A 23,779-nucleotide genomic window follows, 5' to 3' on the forward strand; every position below is an offset into this window, starting at 1 on the left:
ATCCTGCTGGAGTCCGGCGTCCTTTAATCCCTTGTGAATCTGCACCCAACGATAAAAAACTTTGTAACTGGAAAGTGTTGGCGACTGACAGAAATAAACGGACTTGTTTCTGAGAAAGAGACTTGAAAGTGTGGATGCTCATCCTGCGCCGTCCCTTCTGGTTGCCAATGCAAATGAGTCAGAGGGCTTGCTTCAGACACTGAACTAATTGTGTAACTCCGCAACGGAAAGTGCCATTGGAGAACGCATGCTGACCTCACAGCCGAAAAAAAACTATTTAAAAGATGTGGAAACCAGATGTTTCAGCCGCATTCCAGCCGCTGCTCTGAGAATTTCTTGTGAGCAGCCCCGACATTGTAAACCGGCTCTGCAACTGAAGATATGGTCTTCCTCCTTTGCTTATGCGTCTTGCTGTGGGAAGAGGCTCACGGATGGGGATTCAAGAATGGAATCTTTCATAATTCCATATGGCTTGGTAAGAAACTCCACTCTCGAGCTTCCACGCTGGGAATATCGATCTATTGACATCATATAGGGCTGAACTGAAGGGGTGAAAAATTCTAGCATGTTCAAAGCTGGTGTTTTCACAGAAAATAGTTTAGAGAGAGAGAGATAGTGACTGACATGCCACTAAACAAAGAAATTTTTCTTTTAAAATTTAAGGCTGTCCTTTTACACAGTGTATTGTTCAAGAAAAAAAAATCAAACAGAGGTTAAGGTATGCTAACACTGTAAAACTATATTTCAAGGTTTCAAAGCAGATATGGTCGCCGACTGGTGGGTATTTCTTCATGGAACTAAAACAATGCTATAATGTTTTGTTTTGCTTTTCCACTGCACTGACAGTAAGGTTTCAGGTGAGGTGGAGCATGCAGAGTTTCTGCAGCAGCTCTGAACTCTGTGTGCTCTGAGCTACAGGGTACAGCTTAACCTTTCTGTCTTCCAACTGTTCTAACAAAGCTAGAGTGTGGTCCAGGAAAGAAGAGGAAAATGCGGGGTTGGGGATTTAGCTCAATGGTAGAGCGCTTGCCTAGCAAGCGTAAAGCCCTGGGTTCAGTCACCAGCTCCAAAAAAAAAAGAACCAAAAAAAAAAAAAAAAAAGAAGAAGAAGAAGAAGAAAATGCTTTGTCCTTTTCAGTGTGTTCAGCAGGTTTGGTTCTTTTTGTCATGTAAGTACTTTCCTAGACCTTGGGTTAAATGAGGAAAGTTCTTCTTGTTGTTTTTGTTAAGTGTTAGGAATGTCTTGGGCTAAACGTCAAAGATGAACCAAAGACTGATAAATGAATATTAACAGAGAAAACTCAAAATTCCCATTACAGCACTCAAAACAACACTGGAATCTTCATGATTCAAGCTGGTGCTGCCTTTTGCTCACTGTTGTATTTAGTAGAGACATTTTTGGATTGCTTGTTGGGCGGGGGGGGGGGGGGGCTCATCTTATTCTTGTACAGGATAAAAAAAAAAAAGAGAGAAAGCAAAATTAACCTAGATCTTGGTTTATGCTTGCTAGGCAACACATGACTGTAGACTATTTTTCCCTCTCAGCAGTGTTCTCTCTGGTAGAAACTGCGGCCATGAGGATTTCATTAAAAATCTGGATTTAAAATGCATACAGCCTTGCCGCCTCATTTTCCAACTTGAGCAGAAACTAGTTGCAGTGTGACCATTCAGTCAGGATGGGCTCTGAGATTTGGTAGGCGTGTGCATACAATCCAACTGAGGTGCTGCGTACACATTCGTCAGAAATGGGGAGACACCATAAAGCTAGCTGGAATTAAAGTCATATGGGGAGATTTTGAAAGGCTATCAAATTCTCCTGGGATCGGGTGATTTGAAGTCATTGTTTTCGTAATGAATGTGTATGCTACAAAAAAACGTAAACTTGAGTAAAATGCAGTTCTCCCCCAAAAGGGGAGCAAAGCAAGCCCAGCCCTTGTTAAGAGCACACTACAGAGGCTTGAGACCCAGGCAAATGCTCCAATCTGGGACAAATTAGGGACCAGTCAGCCCAACACAAATTGGTTACAGTTGGTTGGGTCAATATAATATTAGAAACTGTTTAGGGAGAAAAGAGAGTTGGCCTCAAAGGGAAGGATCTGGTAGCGACTGTGAAGAACAGGACATTTGAACCCTGTGACTTCTAATTTCTTTAATGGCAACTTAACAAGAAAGGAACAGACAGACGAGAAACCAGTCAGTGTGGATCGCAAACAGCGAAGACAGAGATCCGTTATTTTCAGTCTTCCTCCTGAATCTGTAAAAGACAGGAAGGTTGCGTACTATGAGCTCCTAATGGGAGGCTCCTGCTATCATTATTCCCATTTGCTAGATGAAGAAACTGAGGCTCAAGTAGTGATGTCTACAAGGTTACCTAACTCCTCCCAGAAGAACCAGCACGTGGCAGAGCCTACAGTCTACTGTTGTTATTTGCAAAAAAAACAGAAACAAAAAAACCCACTTTTTTTAGTTTTATAAATTAATTGGCAGTATAAAAAATGAATAAAATATTGTTTCTTTAGACACATGTATCCTTTTAAAGTTAGAGTTGTACCAACTTTCATCTTAATAGCTGAAAATTCTAAATCCATAAATATTTTTAAATAACAAGTAATACTTTAAAATAATAATGGCCCTGATTTTGTACTCCTAGTACTTGGGAGGCTAAGGTAGGAGGAATATTGGGAGTTTCGGGCTAGCCTGGAATACACAGCAAAAACTTGCCTCAAAAAATTAATAAGTAAACAAATACATACGTTAAAATGCTTTGTTTATAATTGTCTAGGTAGGCTCAAGTGTGGGGGTCACGCCTTTAATGCCAGTACTCAAGAGGCAGGTGGATCTCTGTGAGCTCGAGGCCAACTTGGTCAGCATAGTGAGTTCCAGGCCAGCCAGAGCTAGAAAATGGCATTGTCTCAACAAACAAACAAACAAAACAATTTGATATAGACTTGTTCTTCAACTTTTGGGGGTTTTTTTTGTTTGTTTGTTTTTTTGTTTTTTGTTTTTTTTTTTTTTTTCGGAGCTGGGGACTGAACCCAGGGCCTTGCGCTTGCTAGGCAAGCGCTCTACCACTGAGCTAAATCCCTAACCCATAGACTTGTTCTTAAGCAAGACATTCTGTCATCACCAAGACTCAAGAGGCTGAAGGACAATCGAGAGTTCGTGGTAAGCATAGGCTACCTAGTGAGACCTCGTCATAAGTCATTTCATTAACTGCATTGATTAGTCAAATATGTGCATCGAAAATTCTGCACGTTTGCTCATATGGCAAAATGGAATAGAAACACTTAACAAACTGAAATTACGGCACATGGAGCTTGTTATTTCTGTTATCTTCATACTACCCAGATACATGTCATCAGTTTCTAATAGCTTCGTTTGCTTGCTTGTTTTTAATTACTGGTAAGACAGTTTGAAATTATTTTCTAAAACTCCTTGCTAACATTTCCCCAGAAGTGTATTTCAAGTTTGGAGTAAAATATTAAGAAAAACAGTTTGAAGAAGAAGAATTGGCATCCATTAAAATAATTTGTTCAATTTTTTGCATAAATTTTTTACTCTAAATTCTCAAAATACAGATGGATTTCAACTTCCTAATTAACCAATATTTATAATAAATAATTAAATTAAGCATGCATTCTTTTTCTCTACCAAAAGGCATAGTGTCTCAGATAAAGATACTTAGTTCAGTGTGGTGGCACGCATCCTTTCATTTCCTGCGCATTGGTGTTTTGCCTGCGTATGTGTCTTCGTGAGGGTGTTGGGTCCTCTAGAACTGGAGTTACAGGTGGTCGTGAGCTGACATGTGGGTGCCAGGAACCAAACCCTCATCCTGTGAAAGAGCAGCCAATGCTCTTAACTACCGAGATATCTCTTCAAGTCCTGGTGGCGCACATTTTAATTGTCCTACTTAAATGGCTGACACAGGAGAATCACAAGTTCTAGCCCAGCCTGGGGCTACATACTTGTGGTTAAAGAACACTGGTTCATCTTTCAGAGGATGAGGATTCTGTTCCCAACAACTTCCCGGTGGCTCACAACCACTTGTAACTCCAGTGCCAGCAGATTCAATACCCTCTTCTGGACTTCGCAGACACTAGACATAGATGTGGTACATAGACATACATGCAGGAAAAACAAAACCTCCCATGTACCTCAATTAAAAAATTCATTAAAAAAGATAAATACCGGGTTGGGATTTAGCTCAGTGGTAGAGTGCTTGCCTAGTAAGCGCAAGGCCCTGGGTTCAGTCCTCAGCTCCGGGAAAAAAAAAAAAAAAAAGATAAATACACTTTAGTTGCCCACTCATGCACGTCTAAATCCTTTGAGGAGGACAGCAGGGTCTGAGCCACAATACCTAGGCAATTTCCTCAAGCTGTGTGCTTAAATGAATAAGGAAATTAATGACTGTGTTGAGGCGTTGCCTCATGATGGACACCGGAACAAGTCATCCACAAGGCAGAAATGGTCTCCGTTGGTGGTGATCTGATGCTGCTAGCATTTTCTGATCCATAAAAATGGGACACAATCTCAGTTGATAGAGTGCCTGCCTAGCATGCAAAACTCCCTGCTTGGGTTCCCCAGTTCCAAATAAAACCAAGTGTTATGCCTGTAGTCCCAGCACTCCGGAGGTAAAGGGGAACAGAACAGATTTCAGGGACTTCCTCAGCCGCAAAGCTAATTAGAGGCCATCCTGGCACGTGAGACCTTGCATCGAAATAAGCGAATGAATTAAAAACACCAGACTGACTGTTGTCTTCTGTAACCAACGGTCTTTTGCCATTTAATTTGCGAGAGCTGGGTCCTTGGAGTCTAGAAAGTCAGGAAACACAGCCAGCATGATTTCCCGTCAAACTATGGCAGAGTCAACTTTAGTTTGAGGAAAAGAAAAAAAAAGATAAATGAGTCGAATCAGGACATGTTTCTGGATTTGTGTCTTATGTGCTGAGGTATTCAAGAATTCACTGGAAATGTCTCCATTGTGGCTGACTGGACAGACCAGTATACAAAAGCTTAATAGTCACCTAGACAACTGGGTGGTACCATTAGCACTATTGGAGATAAACTTGTGACCATCATCTGGGGAGTCTCTTGACATTGTTTCTATGGAAACACCACTGCAGTCCCCAAACAATTCATTGAACTGGTGACCCACTGGAAGACAGGGTGTGTGTGACTTGCCGTCGCCTAAACTATGTTGGGAACAACACATGAACAAACAAATCAGGGAAAGAGGTTAGAGGTGTGCCAGTTTTTGTTTTGTTTTTTGTTTGTTTGTTTGTTTGTTTTGGGGTTGATTTTATTTTTCTTCTTTCTTTCTTTCTTTCTTTCTTTCTTTCTTTCCTTCTTTATTTTTTTTTATTTTTTATTTTTTATTTATTTTTTTTTTTTGAGACAAGGTTTCTCCGTTTAGCCCAGACTGGCCTTGAACTCACAAAAATCCACCTACCTCTGCCTCCATAGGCTGGGGTCAAAGGTATATGCCACCATTGCCCTGCTTTTTTTTTTTTTTTCTTCTGGAGCTGAGGACCGAACCCAGGGCCTTGCGCTTGCTAGGCAAGAGCTCTACCACTGAGCTAAATCCTCAACCCCCATTGCCCTGCTTTTATGGTTCTTTTAAAGTCTTTTGAAAACTGTATTACTTGTGGTTAGTCTAGAAATACAATATAATGTTGTATTAAAAACATCCTTTCGTGCTACCAGAAACTATTTAAACTCCAGTCTTTATGGGTCCCCTGAAATTCTCCTTCATTTTCCCCCCAACCCCTCAAAGCTTTCTAACAATAAAAACTAAACTGCCGTGGCAGCTGACCTAGAAATTTCTTTGCCAAGAACATGTATCTGATGTAATCTTCCCTCTGAGGCAAAACTTCCTTTGTTCCACAAGAACGGATAATAGTGTACTGATGACGTTCTATCGTTGACAGAACAAGCAGCAGGCGTATACCATAGAGAAGCCCGGGCTGGCAGATACAAGCTAACCTATGCAGAAGCCAAGGCCGTATGTGAATATGAAGGTGGCCGTCTTGCAACCTACAAGCAGCTAGAAGCAGCCAGAAAGATTGGTAATTGATTTAATAATAGTTTTTCTTCTTATTCACCCTCGGGAACTTGGGGGGAAATCCACCTTTTCCATGATTCTTATTAAAATTTTTCTCTCAAGCCCTTTGGGATCGTTCTCTATGTTGTGAGGTTATCTGGGCTTCCCTCATTCCTTCTGCCTAAAATCTGAAGTTCTGGTAATAGCATTTCATGAGGGTTGGGCACTCTCCAGTGAGAATTAAAAAAATACTAGTCATGACAGAGATACTGCAAGTTTGGGTGATGAACTGACAGGGAATTACCTATCAGAAGGAGCTTCGTTAGGAGAGAGAGCCTCCCAACACCATCAGGGGCTGCAAGGAAACGTGATTGAGACTTGAAAAATCCAGAGAACAGGAAGTAAGATGAGGCCTTTAAGGGAGAGAGAGAAAGAAAGGGGCGGGGAGAGCGATTGAAGAGATGTCCTTTAAAAACCTAGAGAAGAACTGCATTAGCAGAGAGCTTCAAGTGGGAAAGCAGGTCAGATACCCAACCTGTTCAGCTCCACATGGACCTTGATGGGAAAGGTCTTTGAGTCCTAGGAACAAAGAGAGGTTTCAGACTTTCATAGATTTCTGGGGTATGTCTGGAAGCTCCACTAGCCTGTCTTAGTCAATGTGATTCCCGACCCGCCACTGAGCCAAGTTCTAGCAGGGCCACAAATTTACAACTATAAAGGGGAGATACTACAAGGTCACAGCACCATATGCTTCTTAATTCTCTGTCCTCAAGATTTCTTAGAGAAAGAGGCAGATAGAGGGTCTGTGATCTAAAAGTAAACACCAAAGGAAAATACTACCCCATTTCCTTGGTATCATTGAAACACGGTGTATTAATGTTACTGTAACTGGTACTCCTTTAAATATTGTCCTGTCTCTCTTGGCATGTTAATGTTGGCTTCCTCTGCTACTAAAGTCTGCAATTTTACAAATCAGTTTACCTAGTAGTCGTGCAGGGTCTCTGACCACCACAGCTATCAGAGTAACGATCGGAGGGAGGCAAGAAGGTAGTTTAGTTCAACAGGACTCAGTAGCTGCTGTTGGTTTAGACTTTGGGAGTCTGATCCAAGTAGTTTACTGTAGGCATATCTAAGTACATCACAGTTGATGACAATGAATTCAATCCTGTGTGCACCATGAAACATGACTACATGGAAATCCTTTGTAAGGTACATGTGATATCTTCCGTGAAGATGGGCCCTATAGACTGACAAGTTCACAGTAGGGTCTGTAGTCTCAGTCCCACAGCTACTGAAAAGGTCACCAGGCTATTAACCATGTCTCTTCCCAGACTTCTAGCCAGAAAATAGGTTACACATCCTCCCCTTTGAAGGGACAACTCTGTGTTTAACATTCCCAGTTCCCCTGGTGCTTATCTGTGAGTATAAGGACTTCTGGGCCTTCCCACAGCGGTTGGAAAGTTACAATTTAAGGAACTTTTCTCTTAGTATTTCTTTTTTTTTTTCCTTTCAAGTTAGTCTCACTATATAGCCCAGGCTGGCCTCAAACTTGTGCTCCTCGTCAAGCCTCTGCTAACCTCATGCTGGAACCGTAGGTACCTACCGCCATGCATTTGTACCACTGTGCGGTGAGGTTGAAAGCGGTGAGCGGGTTTTACAGCGGTAGGAATAAGAAACAGGGACGATGATAATGCCCAGACACCTTCTGGAAACCACAGCAAGTAACATGCTGCTCTTATTTGGGTTGGTTTGATTTTTGCTTGTTTGTTTGTTTGTTTGTTTGTTTGTTTGTTTTGAGACAGATTCCACATAGCTAGCCCACATTGGTCCCAAATCTACTCGATTCTGTGCCTGGTGTTGAGTTACTCCTTCCTCCTTAGCCCCCCCAAAATCTTGGGACTACAAATGTAGTCACACTATACTGCCCAGCCTTATACTCAGAGTTCTCCCATACATCTCTGCCTCCCAAGTGCTGACATTAAAGGCATGGACCACCACGCCTGGCAACTGCTATTTGCTTCTTATTAAAAAAAAGCTAAGCTACCTTCTCCCTTGTGAGGCCTCATCGGAATTCCTTCCCTTATAGGCAACTCCTTGGCAAAGCCTACACTACTTTTATACTTTATTCAAGACAAGCGTGCAGCAGTAAATTATCCCACAGCAGCAGGAAGGGATTGTTTCCAGGATCTCCACTGATAAGCAGAACCCAAAGATGTTCAAGTCCTGTGGCTCAAACCCAGGGCCACACCCTGCTGCGCAGGCTCAGGCCTGCAGTCATCAGTCGACACCCATATCTTTGTGTTTCATTTGCTTGCAGCCATGACTTTTATTTGTGCATTTTTGTTTTGGAGAGAAAGTCTTGCTGGTCTCAAACTTGTGATCCTCCTGCCTCAGCCTCCTGAGGAAAGATATTATGGGCATGAATACCCTGCATATTTTAAATCAGAGATTGTTTCCAGTATCTACCATAATATGAGCACCATGTAAGTAGAGCACTGGGAAAATAATGACAAGAAAAATGCCTGTATGTGTTTGGGTGTACTTTTTCTCTGGCAGAGATTGAATTTAGGGTATTATGCATCTGAGCCCAGTGCTCTGCCACTGAGCGACAGCCCCTCTCGGATGCAGTTCTGCAAGGAAGCAATTTTCATTCCCAGTTGGTTGGATGCACAAATGGATATGGCTGAGGGTTTTCACTTAAGTGCACACCCAGCTCTCAGACAAATGACCCGAAATCAATGTTTCTCATACTTTCCAGGGCATGAGAGTTCTAATCTACCTGCATCTGTTTTTGTCCTATTTCCAAATAGGACCACTAGCTAGTAAAGGTCAGAATTCAAATTTTATAGCCAGGCATGGTGGCTGCTTGCCCGCAATCCTGGTGGTGCTTCAGAGGCGAAGGCAGGAGCTTTAGGAGGAGTTCAAGGTCAGCCTTAGCAGAGGGAGAGTTTGAGGCCAGCCTGCTTTATATGAAATCGTGTCTCAAGAAAAAAAAAATGGTGAGCCAGGCATGATGGCTTTAATCCCAGGACACAGGAGGCAGAGGCAGGTGGATCTCTGTGAGTTTGAGGCCTTCCTGGTCTACAAATCAAATTCCAGGACAGCCAGGGGTATGCAGAGAAACCCTGATCTTGAAAACAAAACAACAAATCAAAACAACAACAACAAAAAGATAGGTTTCATTTGTATTCAAACTTTGGTTGAGTGTTTGGTTGGTGGTGCTAGTGTATTAACCTAAGGCCCAGTGTTTGGTACTCTATCTTACTTTGTATCCAAGTCTAACCTTGAACTTAAAATCCTTCTGCCTCTGCTTCCAGAATACTATACTTGCAGGAAGTTCCTATTTCTCAAGGATTTGGCGGGGTGAGGAATGTACGGTTGGAAGTGTCAGTCTTTTCCTACTAAATGAATCCCTAAACTTCTCTTTCTCTTTCAGGATTCCATGTCTGTGCTGCTGGGTGGATGGCCAAGGGTAGAGTTGGGTACCCCATTGTGAAACCTGGGCCCAACTGTGGATTTGGCAAAACCGGCATCATTGATTATGGAATCCGGCTCAACAGGAGCGAGCGGTGGGACGCCTATTGCTACAACCCGAACGGTTTGTTCTTTAAATTGATAATGCTGTGCTTGCAGAAGTAGTTATACAAACAACAGCAGCAAACTGTTCCCTACCGAGAGATTAGGAAAGAAAACAGCTTTTCTATCTAAAAATGAGCGTGCGTGGTGATGGCGATGATAAAATTATACCCACGATTCATGGGGTCCTTTCTTGCTGCTCGGGGACCTGAACTGTGTTCCCTCCTTCATATTTCACTAAAGAAGGAGAATTATTCCTTGTTTATGTTCTGGGCTGGGGGGGGGGAGGGAAGCAGACTCTTCTTTTCAGATATATTCTCTCAGACATGACACTTGATGCATAGTATAGAATAGAGTTTATTCAGGGCATGGGGAGGGGAGTTGAGAGTGTAATAGAGGCAGGGGGGGGGAGGAAAGAGAGAGAGAGGAGAGAGAGAAAGAGAGAGAGAGGAGAGAGGAGAGAGAAAGAGAGAGAGGGGAAGGAGAGAAGTATCTATAAGCTTGTGAAGAGAGAGTGGGGAAGGGACTGGGTTGAGAGTAGGAGCAAGAAGCCAAGGGCCAAGAGCAAGAGAGGGAGGAGGGGGCTAGCAGACCCCTTTATAGTGAGTCAGGCATACCTGGCTATTGCCAGGTAACTGTGGGGTGGAGCTTAGACAGAATGCTAACAATACCACAGTCTAGGGCACCTGTCACAGTCTTGCTGAATAGTACTGACCCTCACAGAGCAGCCTTGCATGTCCATAAGCAACATATAGCACAAAATTAAGTGGATTCCAGGTAGAAAGAATGATGCTTAGAGCCAGACATTACACATTATGAAATATAATGCAGTGAGTGGGTATCTTGGCAGACCATGCCAAAGGGTACCCCTGAGAAATCACGGCATGCAACAGAGCTGGTATAAAAGAGGTTTATTGGAGAATGGGAGGGGAATGAGGACCCGGGGAAGGGATAAAGGCTGACAAGTAGACATGTAGACAGGTAGACAGACAGGGAACAGAGCCGTGAGGGCAGAAAGGGAGAGACACTGAGAACCAGAGAGAGCTGTGGTGGAGGGTATGGCCTTCCCACCAACCCCCCACCCCCCACCCTAGACCTGGTGGTGGAGGAGGCAGGTCATTGGAGGCAGATCATGGCACAAGCAGCTGCTGGGTGCCTGACAGCGGGCCAGTGGAATTGCCTGTCCACTAACACTACACTCATTCCAAACAAAGTCCAAGGCATTTATCACAGGACAATGATCAACAAATCATTTCGGTTCCTTGTTTTGTGCTGTTTGGGTTTTGTTGTTTTGGGCGTTTGGTTTGGTGTGGTTTGGTGTGGTGTGGTTTGGTTTGTCTTTATTTATTAGACAGGGTCCCTGGCTGGCCTGAAACTCATTACATAGACCAGGCTGACCTCAAATTCACAGAGTGCTGGGATTGAAGGTGTGTGGAACCATACCAGGCCCAGATCAATTTGTACACACTTCAACGCTCTTAGTCCCAGCCTGTACTACGCTACCGTCATTGTTAATCATTGCCAGACACAGCACAGTGAAGTCAGATTTGGTAGCATGTGTCTTTAATCTCAGCTGTTGGGAGACAGAAGCTGGTAGGTCTCTGAGTTTGAGGTAAGGCTGGTCAACATAGCGAGTCCCCAGCCATCCAGAGCTGTATGGTGAGACCATGCCTCAAAGCTAAATGGCAAAGCCAAAGTACAGGGTAAATGAAGCTGTGTTAGTGAAGGGATCTAGTAAGGATGACATCTTAATTCATGAATCTTTATAAACTGCTGCCTTTTCTCCTGGCAGCAGAATTATTCTGGGAATATGCGCACAGAATCCTGGGAGAGTTGCTCTTTCCCACTTCTCAGGACACTCAGTTTCTTTAGACTTAGTATGTTGATTATATATGGTGGGGTCAGCTTGAGGGACAGAGAGCTCTGTAAACTGCTACTGGGAAAACAGCTTGTCAAAATGCATTGGGCTGAAGAAACTAATATCAGAAAAACTAAGCAATCTTCACTAAAGTCACCAAGTTGGAGCTGACGGAAATGAGCCAGAACGGGGTCGTTAAGTTCTAAGAAGGAGGGTGCTGGGAAGGTGGCTCAGCGGTGAAGGGCACTCCTGCAGAGGATCAGTTTTAATTCCTAGCAATCCACATGGTGGTTCACAGCCCTCCATAACTCTAGTTCCGGGGACCCCAAGGCCCATTTCTTACTTCTGAGGACACTAGGCATGTTCATGACAGTGTTCAAAAACACAGTTATTTATTCAGTTTTGGATGTGTGAAGTGATGCGGACTAACGTCACGTGTGAATGCTTTGGTTTTTAAGACAGAATTTCACTGTGCAGCCAAAAAAAAAAAAATTAGCTTTGTTCTTCCTCCCTCCTTCTCTCTACCCCTCCTCCTCCTCCCTCTCTCTCCCTCCCTTCCTCCCTATCTTCCTCCCTCCTCCTCCTCCTCCCTCTCTCTCCAGGGTATCACTGAGCATCCCTGGTTGGCCTTGAACTCACTATATAGACCATGCTGGCTTCAAATTCACAGAGGTTCACCTACCTCTGTTTCTAGAGTGGATCACCATTGTCAATATGTACGAATGTTCTCTTTACCAATTAGGATCCTAGCCAGGCCTGGTGGCACAGGCCTATAATCCAGCACTTGGAAGATATAGGTAGGAAGATCAAGACTCAAGTCCTGTGTTGGCTACATAACAAGTTCAAGGCTAGCTTGGGCTATATAAGACCTTGTCTTTAAAAGACATACAACAATACTAACACAGTGCTAGTGTGCTAATCCTAGTGCTAGTAAGACACAGACAGCAGGACCCCTGGGCCTTGATGGCCATTCAGCCTAGCCTGCTTGTTGAGTTATAGGACAATGAGAGAATATGTCTTAAAAAATAATGTTGGTTTCTAGACATACCATACTCACAGTCAAGTGATACCCCAAAGTGATCACCTCCACCAAACAGGTTAGGTTTTGGCTTTGGTTTTGTTTTGGTTCTTTTGAACACAGGGCCTCACTATGTAGGACCCTGGGCACTCACTCTGTAGACCAGGCTGGCCTCCAACTCACAGAGATCCACTAGCCTCTGCCTTCCAAGTGCTGGAAATAAAGGTGTATGCCATTGGGCCAGCAATGGGTTAGTTTTTTAGCTTCCACAGTCAACCATCTCTACACACTAAACTCATCGGGAATTTAAAATTACCCAGTTTCCGCCATGGTTTTTTCTCTAGGTCATGTTGCAAACCACCATTCCTGACTTTCTTTAGGTTTAGTTTTTGTTCTTCTTTCTTTCTTATTTTCCTTTGGGAGGGGGGTTGGGTTCCAGATAGGGTTTCTCTGTGTAGCCCTGGATATTCTGGAGCTCACTCTGTAGACCAGGCTGGCCTCAAACTCCCAGATCTGACTGCCTCTGCCTCCCTCAACTGCCTCAAGTCATGAATTCTAGTATTCTAGAGAGTGCAGATTTAGGGCTGGGATATCTCTTAGTTGTATGACCTGTGCTTAATACATGGTAGACTTGGCTTGAAGCCCCAGCACCCAAAAGAGCAATGGCAAAACAGATGTGGTGTAGCACACCAGTAATCCCAGCACAGAAGAGAGGTGTAAGGAGGAATGGTATACATTCAAGGCTGCCCTTGTCTACCAATGGCAGTTCCAGGCCAGCCTGGGGACCCTGTTGCAAAACAAGAAAGAGATAAAGAGGACACAGGCTACAAATTATATTAAAGTGACTTTTATAATGATCTTGCAAACAGAATGTACTGGATCTGTGAGTCTAAGCCTCTGAATGCACAGTGTGACAATAACACAATAAAGTCCCCATCTTCCTGATGACACTGTTGGTAACATGAATGTGCATTTAGCAAAACACACCAAAGAATATGTAAAGGGCTTATACATTTTATGCCTTAAAAAAATCAGAGCAAGGAAAAGTGTAAACAGAAATGCAAAAGGGTTGCTATTCTTGCTATTTTCACACACACACAGCCCGTGTCCATTTTAAAAAACTTAGGAACCAGACCTGTAGGATGACACAATGAGTAAAGGACCTTGTTACTAAGCCTAATGGCCATCCCTGTGACTCACATGGTGGAAGGAGAGAACTGATTCCCTAAGGTAGTACACAGAGAGAGAGAGAGAGAGAGAGAGAGAGAGAGAGAGAGAGAGAGAGAGAGAGAGGAGAAAGGGAAGGGAGGGAGAAAGAGAATACATTTTTTAAGTTTAAAAAATTATTTTAGAAATTATTATCAGCTATAAGCTTATACAATATATAATATATTATGGATCATATATTGTCATTTCTTTAGTATTTTATATAAAAATAATATATAAGGTCTATCTAAGTAAACTTCCGTTTCCTATTTCAGCAAAGGAGTGTGGTGGTGTCTTTACAGACCCGAAGCGAATCTTTAAATCCCCAGGCTTCCCAAATGAGTATGACGACAACCAGGTTTGCTACTGGCACATCCGGCTCAAGTACGGTCAGCGAATTCACCTGAGCTTTTTGGACTTTGACCTTGAACATGATCCAGGCTGTTTGGCTGACTATGTAGAAATATATGACAGTTATGACGATGTCCACGGCTTTGTAGGAAGGTAGGTGCTGTTTCCCCACCCAGCATGATCAGAGAACGTCTGGTACTTATCTGACACTCCGTTAGCTTTCTCTCCACTGTTCCTGTAGTGATCGCTCACTATCAGTGTTTCTCCTCGCTCCCGCAGAAGGTAACGCTTTCTCCTTCTCCCCCCCTTTCGTCTCCACCTCCCTCTCCTCCTCTCCTTTCTTCTCTCCTTCCTCCCCAACCTTACTCTCCTCTTTGTCTGGAGACCTGGGGTTGCAGGCTAACCTTAAACTCATTATGTAGTTCAGGCAGGTCTTGAACTCCTGATCCTCCTGCTTCCACTTCCAAAGTGCAGGCATACTTCAACACACCCGGCTTTCATAGAACATGCCAAGAAAGGGTTTTTTTCTTAGCAGGCTGTACCTACGCTAAAATATAAAAAGGAGGGGTAGCTGCCTTTGGTTGTTGTTATAAAACCTCATTGTGTAGTTTTTCAAACCCTCAAGTAACTAAAAACCCAGGAAATAAAATTTCTGTTAAAATGTTCAAGTCAGTCTCTCCCTGCCTCCCTCCCTCCCTCCCACCCTCCCTCCCTCTCATTTTGGTTACCCAGGCTAGCCTCAAACTCACTATGTAACTGAAAATAACTTTGAATCGGATTCTTCTGTCCCCAACTCCATGTTAAGGAAAAAAAAAATCAAGAAATTAAAGATAGCCAGGCAGTGGTGATGCATGCCTTTAATCCCAGCATCAGGAGGCAGGCAGACCTCTGAGTTCGAGGCCAGTCTGATCTAGAGAGTGAGTTCCAGGACAGCCAGGGCCACACAGAGAAACTCTGTCTCAAAGAATCCAAAAGAAAAAGAATTAAAATGATTCGCTGGGAGGCAGGGACAAGCAGTTCTCTGAACTACATACATAGTGAGTTCAGGGTCAGTCAGGGCTACGTTAAGTGAGACCCAATAAACTTCTTTTAAGTAGAGAAAAATGAACCATTATTTGTGGGGAATCAAGTGTTTTTGTTAGAAATATGTGTCAAATCAATAACTGTGTACTTCTTTGTGTGTGTGTGTGACCCGTTTTCTAAAAATTCCCTTTCAGATACTGCGGTGATGAACTTCCAGAAGACATCATCAGCACAGGTAAATGCCAAAGTCACTGTGAAATTTCCATTTGCTTTTCCACAGCGCCCTCAAAGTTATTACCCTTCACCCTTTACACCTGAGAGAACTGAAAGTAGAGACCGTTCATTAGCTTGCAATAATGCCAGGTCTTCGTTTTCAAGATTTTGGCCAACTCCGTGATCAAAATGATGTGTGTGGACAGCTCTCGTTGGCAGCCAACAGCTTGAGTCCCTAAGAACTGCTGATGGCAGAAGGGTTCAGGGGAGTAATAAATGTGTAAGGGCTGGCGTGCGCTCAGTAGCTGGGTCCTTGCTTTACACATGCAGTGGCCCTAGGTTTGACCCCCAGCACAGATGAGGACGATTATGACGAGGATGAGGACGACGGTGGTAGTAATAAATAATGACAGAAAATACCCATCCAGAAAAGACTGAAATGAATTATCAAGGAAACACAGCCACCCATCCGTAGTAAACAATTGCCTGGTTAGCATCTCGTTTCTTCCTCAGTACAACATCCCTTACCGTTCTAGAGCTACTTCTGGCAGCCATTGCATAAGAAAAGAGAGGTTAAGCCAGGCAGTTATGTCCCGGGAGACAGATCCAGCCTGGTCTACAGATCGAGTTTCAGGACAGCCTGGGCTACACAGAGAAACCTTGTCTCGGATAAAACAAAACAAAACACCAAAACAAAAACAACGACAACAAAACAGAAAAGGGAAGTGCTGGGCTAAACGGTGATAAAAAGGTTTCTTGTTTGACCACCATAGAAAAGTTTTTGCATGCTAATTTATGTAGTAAATCTCGAAAGGCTAGATATACCAGGCAATGCGAGCTGAATCGTGCCCATGCACGCACGCACACACTCACTCACGCGCACACGTGCGCACAAGTTATTTCGTATACTATGTTCTAAGAAATGATGGCCTCAAAACACGCCCCTAGTACCCTAAGTTAATCCCAATAGGCAGTGCTACTCTTTAAGTTATTCTAAACAGCTTTTCCTTTTTTTTTTATTTTTAGCTAAAACCTTCCTTTTCTCGGAAATCTTTGTTTTCTTTCTCTTCCCAGCGCCAGTTACTTGGCATTCTGATAGCTTCTGTTTTCTCTCCAAGTCATAAAATTATCACAGCGCTTCACACCTAAGAACAGCACAGCTCAGCACCCGGCCAAGGCAGTGCCAAGTCCTCCTTAGTGCCTGCCACACCCAGTCTTGCCTCGCAGCTCTGAGGTGTCATTTTTACAAGCTGCGAAGCTCTCGACTCTATCCCTGAATGATTACTGTTGAAAGCGTATTAATTTGTTATTGCTACACTCTGGGGGGAAACCCACTAGAAATAAACCTCTTATCTCTCTTTTCTCAAGGGCAGACTCTATGTTAACAGAACATCTGAATGAGATTGGCTTTAGAGCTTTTACAAGGGCGTCAGGGCCTGAAATGTTTCCTTCAAAAAAAAACGACAGCAGAACTGGGTGTGGAATCAGAGGCAGGAGGATCACCCCAGAATTTGAGGCTAGCCTAGGCTACACACAGTCTCAGGACTATCTAGTGTTGTCTCAAAACAACAAGAGAAACAAGAAAGCATTATCGGGAAGAAAGTCTGAAACCTAACTTAATTCCCTGTTTGTCCCAAAGAGGCAGCTTAACCAAACCAGCACTGGTGATTTTAGAACAGTTTCTCTCCAGCAGCTCTTTGTAGACTTATATTCCTTGTAGATTAGAGATACGAGTTTCTTTTGTTTTGGCTTCCTCTTTAGATCGTCACCTGGCACCTATGAATTTTGGAGCAGGGTCCCAACTGAGTTTGACCTTAAATTCTCTGTAGCTGAAACTAGTCTCAACCTAAAATCCTGATCCTCCAGTCTCTGTCCAAATGGTTCAAGCCATGCCCAGCTAACCAGGGCTTCTCTTACAGTACAAAATAATAATAATAATAATAATAATAACAATAACAATAATAATAATAATAATTGTATCAGGCAAATCTTCCAGTATTAGGAAAATACAGTGTGACAAAGGGATCATGAAGTCTGCAGCCAGGCTGCCTAAGCTTGAGCTGGCCTCAGCCAGATGACACCAGCTCCATGGCTTTGGCAAAGATCACACACACACACACACACACACACACACACACACACACACACACACACACGGTTCTTTTATTTAATTATGGATTGAGGATCTAAGTTAAGAAAGGCTTCCAGGGCTGCCAAGATGGCTCAGAGGTTAAGAGCACTTGTTGCGGGGTTGGGGATTTAGCTCAGTGGTAGAGCGCTTGCCTAGGAAGCGCGAGGCCCTGGGTTCGGTCCCCAGCTCCGAAAAAAAGAACCAAAAAAAAAAAAAAAAAAGCACTTGTTGCTCTGGCCGAGTTCCAGTTTCAGTTCCCAGTGCTCACCCCGTGACTTACAAACATCTGTAAGTCCAGTTTCAGAGGCCCTGATGCCCTCTTCTGACTTTGGAGGGTATCAGACTTTTATGTGCTGTACACATATACATACATGTAAAACAAAACGTTCATGCACACAGAGTAATGGATGTAAGTATAAAAATAAAATAACAGGTTTTTTTTTAAGATTTATTCATTTATTATGTATAAGTACACTGTAGCTATCTTCAGACACACCAGAAGAGGGCATTGGATCTCTTTACAGATGGTTGTGAGCCACCATGTGGTTGCTGGGAATTGAACTCAGGACCTTTGGAAGAGGAGTCGGGTGCTCTTAACCGCTGAGCCATCTCTCCAGCCCAAAATAACAGTTTTTAAAAGATGCCTCAGCAGGTAAAAGTAGAAAGGAAGATTCAACTCCACAGAGTTGTCCTCTGACCTCACGTGCCCACTGTGGCAAGCTCTCACATGCACAAACATCAACAACACATCCATACACACAATAATAATTTTCTATTAAATCTTTCCCCTGAAATATTCCTATATTTTGGCACTTTCTGGTCAACATGTCTTAAGGTGCATTTTAAGTCCACTGTAGAAGTAGGCCTCTAGGTTGATTTCTTGGCTTTCTTTTTCTTTTGTTTTATATCAATTTATTGATCAATTTACTACTACTACTACTACTATCATTATTATTATTATCATTATCATTATTATTATTATATTATTATTATTTTGTGGCAGACACACTCTCACTCTGTAGCCCTAGCTGGCCAAGAAATAACTATATAGTCCATGTTAGCCTTTAACTCACAGATTGGTAGAGGCCACTACAATTGGCCATACATTTGCTTCTTAACAATGGAAAATTTGCTGCTCCCCATCAGTTAGAAAATAGCCCATCTAGACCTTCAGTTCTTCTAATTCTGTGCATCGGTAGATATGAATAATTGTTTTTTGTTGCCTTGTGGTGCTGTAGATCAAATCCAGAATCTCAGTAAACTGGGCAAGCACCCTATCTTAAAATTGTATTTGTTTTGTTTCATTTGGAGAGGCAGAAAGGTGCAGGAGCATGAGCCCTGGAGAACCTTCTAAAACTTCTCCCACATGAGATGGGAGGCCCAAAGTTAAATAGAAAACTCCCTCACTTGGCTCCAATGTGCAGGGCAACTATGGGCACTAAACATGAGAATGCACGTCTGGACTTGGGCGATCTCGTTTACATCCTAATCTGTTCTTCTGTGAGATGAGTCATTACTGAATTGTCGGACAAATCACTCTGGAATAACCTCCTTCTTCTTTTGTGTGCCTCCCCACACAGGAAATGTCATGACCTTGAAGTTTCTGAGTGATGCGTCCGTCACAGCCGGAGGCTTCCAGATTAAATACGTCACAGTGGATCCTGCACCTAAATCCAATCAAGGCAAAAATACAACTATGACTGGAAATAAAAAGTTCTTAGCTGGACGGTTTAGCCATCTATAATTCTTATTTTTTTTAAAAAAAAAAGATGTTCAAAACATCCAGTACAATATTTATATTTGTAGCTTTTGGACCTCATTTGTTCTCAATTTTGTATTTTTTGTTATTAACATGTATTTATTATTTTCATGAATGTGAAAGCAATATGTAATTGTGGGGGAAATTGAAAACTACAGAAAACTTCGAATGAGTTAAAAAAAACAACTCATAATTGTACTACACAGAAATAACTAATGTTAACATTTTTTAATGTTTGTCTTTCATTCGTTTTTCTACTTATAGTATTTGTATATATGTAACTCTGTGATTTGCATTTGACTTTTGGCATTCTGCCTTATGTATAGTTTTATAACCTGATATTTTTGACTTTAACGTTTTAGAGCTCAAGCAATTTCCGAGATCACTGAGTTTTCTATAAACTGGAACTTTGAGTAGTTGTAAATGTGATTGTCCCCTGCCTTATTTAAACTAAGTTTATATCAGGATTTAAGGTTGATTTCATAAATGGTGTTGTAATAAATACTTTTGGACATACATATTGTGTAGTTCTTTAGTTTTAGGGAGAACATAAGCCTAGGTGTAGAAATACAAATCAGAGACTAATTAAAATAGAATCTTTTTTTTTCTTTTTTCTTTCTTTCTTTCTTTCTTCCTTTTTTCAAAACACGGTTTCTCTAACAGTCCTGGCTGTCCTAGAACTCACTTTGTAGACCAGACTATCCTTAAACTTACAGAGATTTTTCTCTGCCTCTGCCTCTCAAGTGCTGGTGTACACCACCACTGCTTGGTGAATCTTTTTTAAAAGTTTATTTATTGAACATGTTTTCTCTCTCTCTCTCTCTCTCTCTCTCTCTCTCTCTCTCTCTCTCTCTCTCTCTCTGTGTGTGTGTGTGTGTGTGTGTGTGTGTGTGTGTTTGTGTGCCATGTGCACATAGAAGTCTGAAAGTAAGAAGAGGGTATCAGATCCTTTTGAACTGGAGTTAAAGACAGTTGTGAGCTGCCCTGTGGGTTCTGGGAAGATCAAGTGCTCTGAACCACTGAGTCTCCTCCGTGGGTCCAGAACTCATCCTTTTTGAATAACAAAAAAACCCAACAGTGTACTTAGGTTGGTAATTTGGCTTTTATCTCTCTTTGAATTCCTTGGAGGGTCAGACAAACAGCACAATCAGTATAAGTGACTCCATTTGGCTCAGTCTGTTGAAGCAACAGCCTCCTGTGAGTCTCACTTAGCACAAAGAGCATGCCCACTAAGAGATTAGATACTCCAGGACCGGAGAGGCCGGTCAGCAAGTTACAGGCATATATTCCTCTTGTAGAGGACCCAAGTTTGGTTCCTAGTCCCTATGTCAGATGGGTTACAGTCACATATAACTCCAGTTCCAGGGGATCCAGTATCTCTGTAGGTACTCACATTTGTGTGCATATGTCTACATATAGACATATACATAATTTAAAATAATAGGTATTTTTAAAAGTGATTAGGAGTTGGAAATATGGTTCAGTTGTTAAGAGCACTGGGCACTCTTCCGAAGAACCTGGATTCAATTCCCAGCTACCACATGGCAGCTCTCAGTCATCTGCAATTCTAGTCCCAGAGGATCTGGTGTCCTCCTCTGGCCTTTGAGGACACAAGGCATACTCAAGGGATTAAAATTTGCAGGGATTAAAAACAAACAAACAACACATAAACAAAATAAAAGCTGGACAGGATGGTTACATGCCTTTAATCCCAGCACTTGGGAGGCAGAGGCAGGTGGAGGAAGACAGTTTCTGAGTTTGAGTCCAACCTGGTCTACAGAGAAAGTTCCAGGACAGCCAGAACTACACAGAGAAACTGTGACTCGAAAATCCCAACCAACCAACCAAACCAAAGTACAAATAAATAAATAAATTTTAAAGATAATAATCTTAGGGGCTGGGGATTTAGCTCAGTGGTAGAGCGCTTGCCTAGCAAGCGCAAGGCCCTGGGTTCGGCCCCCCAGCTCCGAAAAAAAAGAAAGAAAAAAAATAATAATCTTAAAAGGAAACATAACTGTAGTTCCAGGACACTTGATATATAGACATGCATGGAACAAAACACTCACATGCATAAAATATAGGAAATTTTTTTAATTTTAAAGAGGGCTGTGGAGATTGGTCAGGGGAGGGGTCAAAATGTTTGAGAATCCTTATAAAAGTAGGTTTTGAAAAATTTAAGCCTACAGGAGGGTCTCCAAGCCAAACCCCATAGTGACACACTTCCTCCAACAAGGCCACACCTACTCCAACGAGGTCACACTTCCTAATAGCGCCACAGTTTGTAATAATCCAAACCTTCGCTGACATATCATACTGGGCTCATCTTTAAGATGATTATACTTCATTTTGGGCATGGGGATAATACTTGGCTTCATTTAATTGACTCTGCATGTCAGGCTCTAATGGAGGCAGTGTGTGGATGCTGGCCACAGAAGAAAGCCATTGTTTTTTTTTTTTTTTTTAATGAAGCTTTCACTGTAGTGGGGGAGAAAAAGGAAGGAAAATGTGTTAAATGGTAAATAGGGATCGATTCTAAGGTTAAAGAAAATAGAAAATGGGATATACACTTTTGGAGAGAGGGAGCTGAAATAAAAGACCCAGAAAAAAAAAAAAAAAAAAAAAAAGACCCAGAAAGACTTTTATGGGACCTGTGATGACAAAGTAATGTTGGGATCAGTCATTTCCAGTGAACGCTGTAGTTTATTTAACTTACATTCATTGTTTAAGGCACATAAATGCATGCATATAGAGAGATTTGCTTATTGATTGCTGTGTTCTGTGTGATATCAGAGTTGATATCAGTAATTAAAATGGAAATGAAAGAAGCAGGCAGCGGTGGTGCACACTTTCGATCCCAGCACTCAGGAGGCAGAGAGAAGTAGATCTCTGAGTTTGAGGCTAGCCTAGTCCATACAGCATGTTTTAGGACAGCAAGGGCTACACGGGAGAAACCCTGTCTCAAATAAACAAACTAACTAACAAACACAAAACAACAACAAAAACAAACAGAATGAAAGCGCCTACATTCACCTCAGCCAGATCACCAAGGAAGGCAGTATTATATGGCAAATGGCTGCCATATTGTGGAAAAACATAGATGTTCTCTTCCGTGTTTCTGGAGTAGCATGCTTATGACAGGTGGCCTGCTTTGCGGTCTTGAATGGAACACTGTCAGAAGTTCCAGTGTCACCAGAGGTTCCTAAGGCTGCTACTAAAGACCTCGGGGAAGACAGATGCGAAAGGAACAGTTCCTATAGTCAGAGGTTTATTTCTAAAGTGGGAGTTTGCTTCATGAATCATAGTATCTACAAGTTGCCTATTGGTCTTAGTTACCATTCTATTGCTGTAAAGGGGCATCATGAACAAGGCAGCTTGCAAAGGAAGACTTTTTTAACCTGGGGGCTTTCTTACAACTTCAGAGAGTACATCAGGAACCATGGCATTGAGGCAGTACATCCTCAAGTCGGAAGAAAAGAGAGAGAGAGAGAGAGAGAGAGAGAGAGAGAGAGAGAGAGGAAATGGTATAGACCTTTGAAAACTCAAAGCCTACTCCTAGTGACATGCTTCTCCAAAAAAGGCCACACCTCCTCATCCTTCCCAAATAGTTCCACAAACTGGGGACCAATCTTTCAAATATATGAACCCTTGGGGCTACTCTAATTCAAATCATCACATTATTAATTAACCCAATTAATAAAACCCTGTTTATTATTCTATTGACAATGGTACTGAAAGAACCTCACAGACAAAAGACGTTGATCATACCAGGCCACAGGGGAATCTGAAGCCAGCCACTATCTTTCTTAATGGTGAGCAAAGTGACAAGCTTGCAGGTTTGTTCCAGCTCGAATGTTAAACCATTTTATGAGTTTTGTAAATTACACTTGTTGGTATACCTTATTGTTGTCTGGACAAAGGAGCCACGTGCTCTATAATGAGAAATGAGATGTCTGATTGCTGGGTTATTTATTGTATGAGTTATGCGCTTTACAGACTGAGGTGGGAAAAAAATCAGGACACAAATTCTGGCAAATTTCACACCGCCACTCTGATGAACTGCGTGGCATTGTGACAAGGAAGTTGGGTTGATGAAGGACTATTATCCGCCTCAGTTGGAGAAATTCTCTCCTTTAAAAATTGGTGTTAGATTTACTTATTTTATTTTACGTGTGTGAATGTTTTGCCTGAATGTGTGTCTGCACACCACATACATTCTTAGTCCTGGAACGGCAGTTATGAAATGTTGTGAACCGCTACATGAACACCGGGGGAGTGAACCCAGACCCTCTGCAAGAGCAACGAGCGCTCCTGACTACTGAGTCATCTCTCCAGCCCCAAGAAAATTCTTGAGACACCATCCCCCCCCCTTTTTTTTTTTGCCAAGGAGCACATCTTGAGAGGGCAGTCTTAAAGAGCAGAGTAAGCTGGAGCAGCAGAAGGAGATACAGTTAGAAGAGCAAGACGAGATGGCTCAGAAGTCATCCAGAAAGACTAGAAGAGAAGGAACTGAACTCTGTGCTAGGGAGAGACCAGCAAGGACAGACCGGTAGTAACCCTCTAGTCTGGAGACAAACTTCTTAATGGACCAGGCTTTCCTGTCTCTG

The 23,779-nt window shown here is 42.5% G+C and overlaps 1 protein-coding gene across 1 annotated transcript; it reads left to right on the forward strand.

Moving 5' to 3' along the window:
- The first annotated feature begins 366 nt into the window (after positions 1-366).
- Tnfaip6 (TNF alpha induced protein 6) lies at positions 367-19,691 on the forward strand. The gene is given in 6 exon segments (NM_053382.1): positions 367-475; positions 5,928-6,065; positions 9,477-9,638; positions 13,974-14,202; positions 15,267-15,307; positions 18,997-19,691. Coding segments are annotated over 6 exon segments (828 nt in total). The 5' UTR covers positions 367-381; the 3' UTR covers positions 19,161-19,691.
- Positions 19,692-23,779: the final 4,088 nt, after the last annotated feature.

The sequence above is a fragment of the Rattus norvegicus genome, chromosome 3 (assembly GCF_021556685.1).
Source record: "Rattus norvegicus strain SHRSP/BbbUtx chromosome 3, alternate assembly SHRSP_T2T, whole genome shotgun sequence".
Taxonomy (NCBI): domain Eukaryota; kingdom Metazoa; phylum Chordata; class Mammalia; order Rodentia; family Muridae; genus Rattus; species Rattus norvegicus.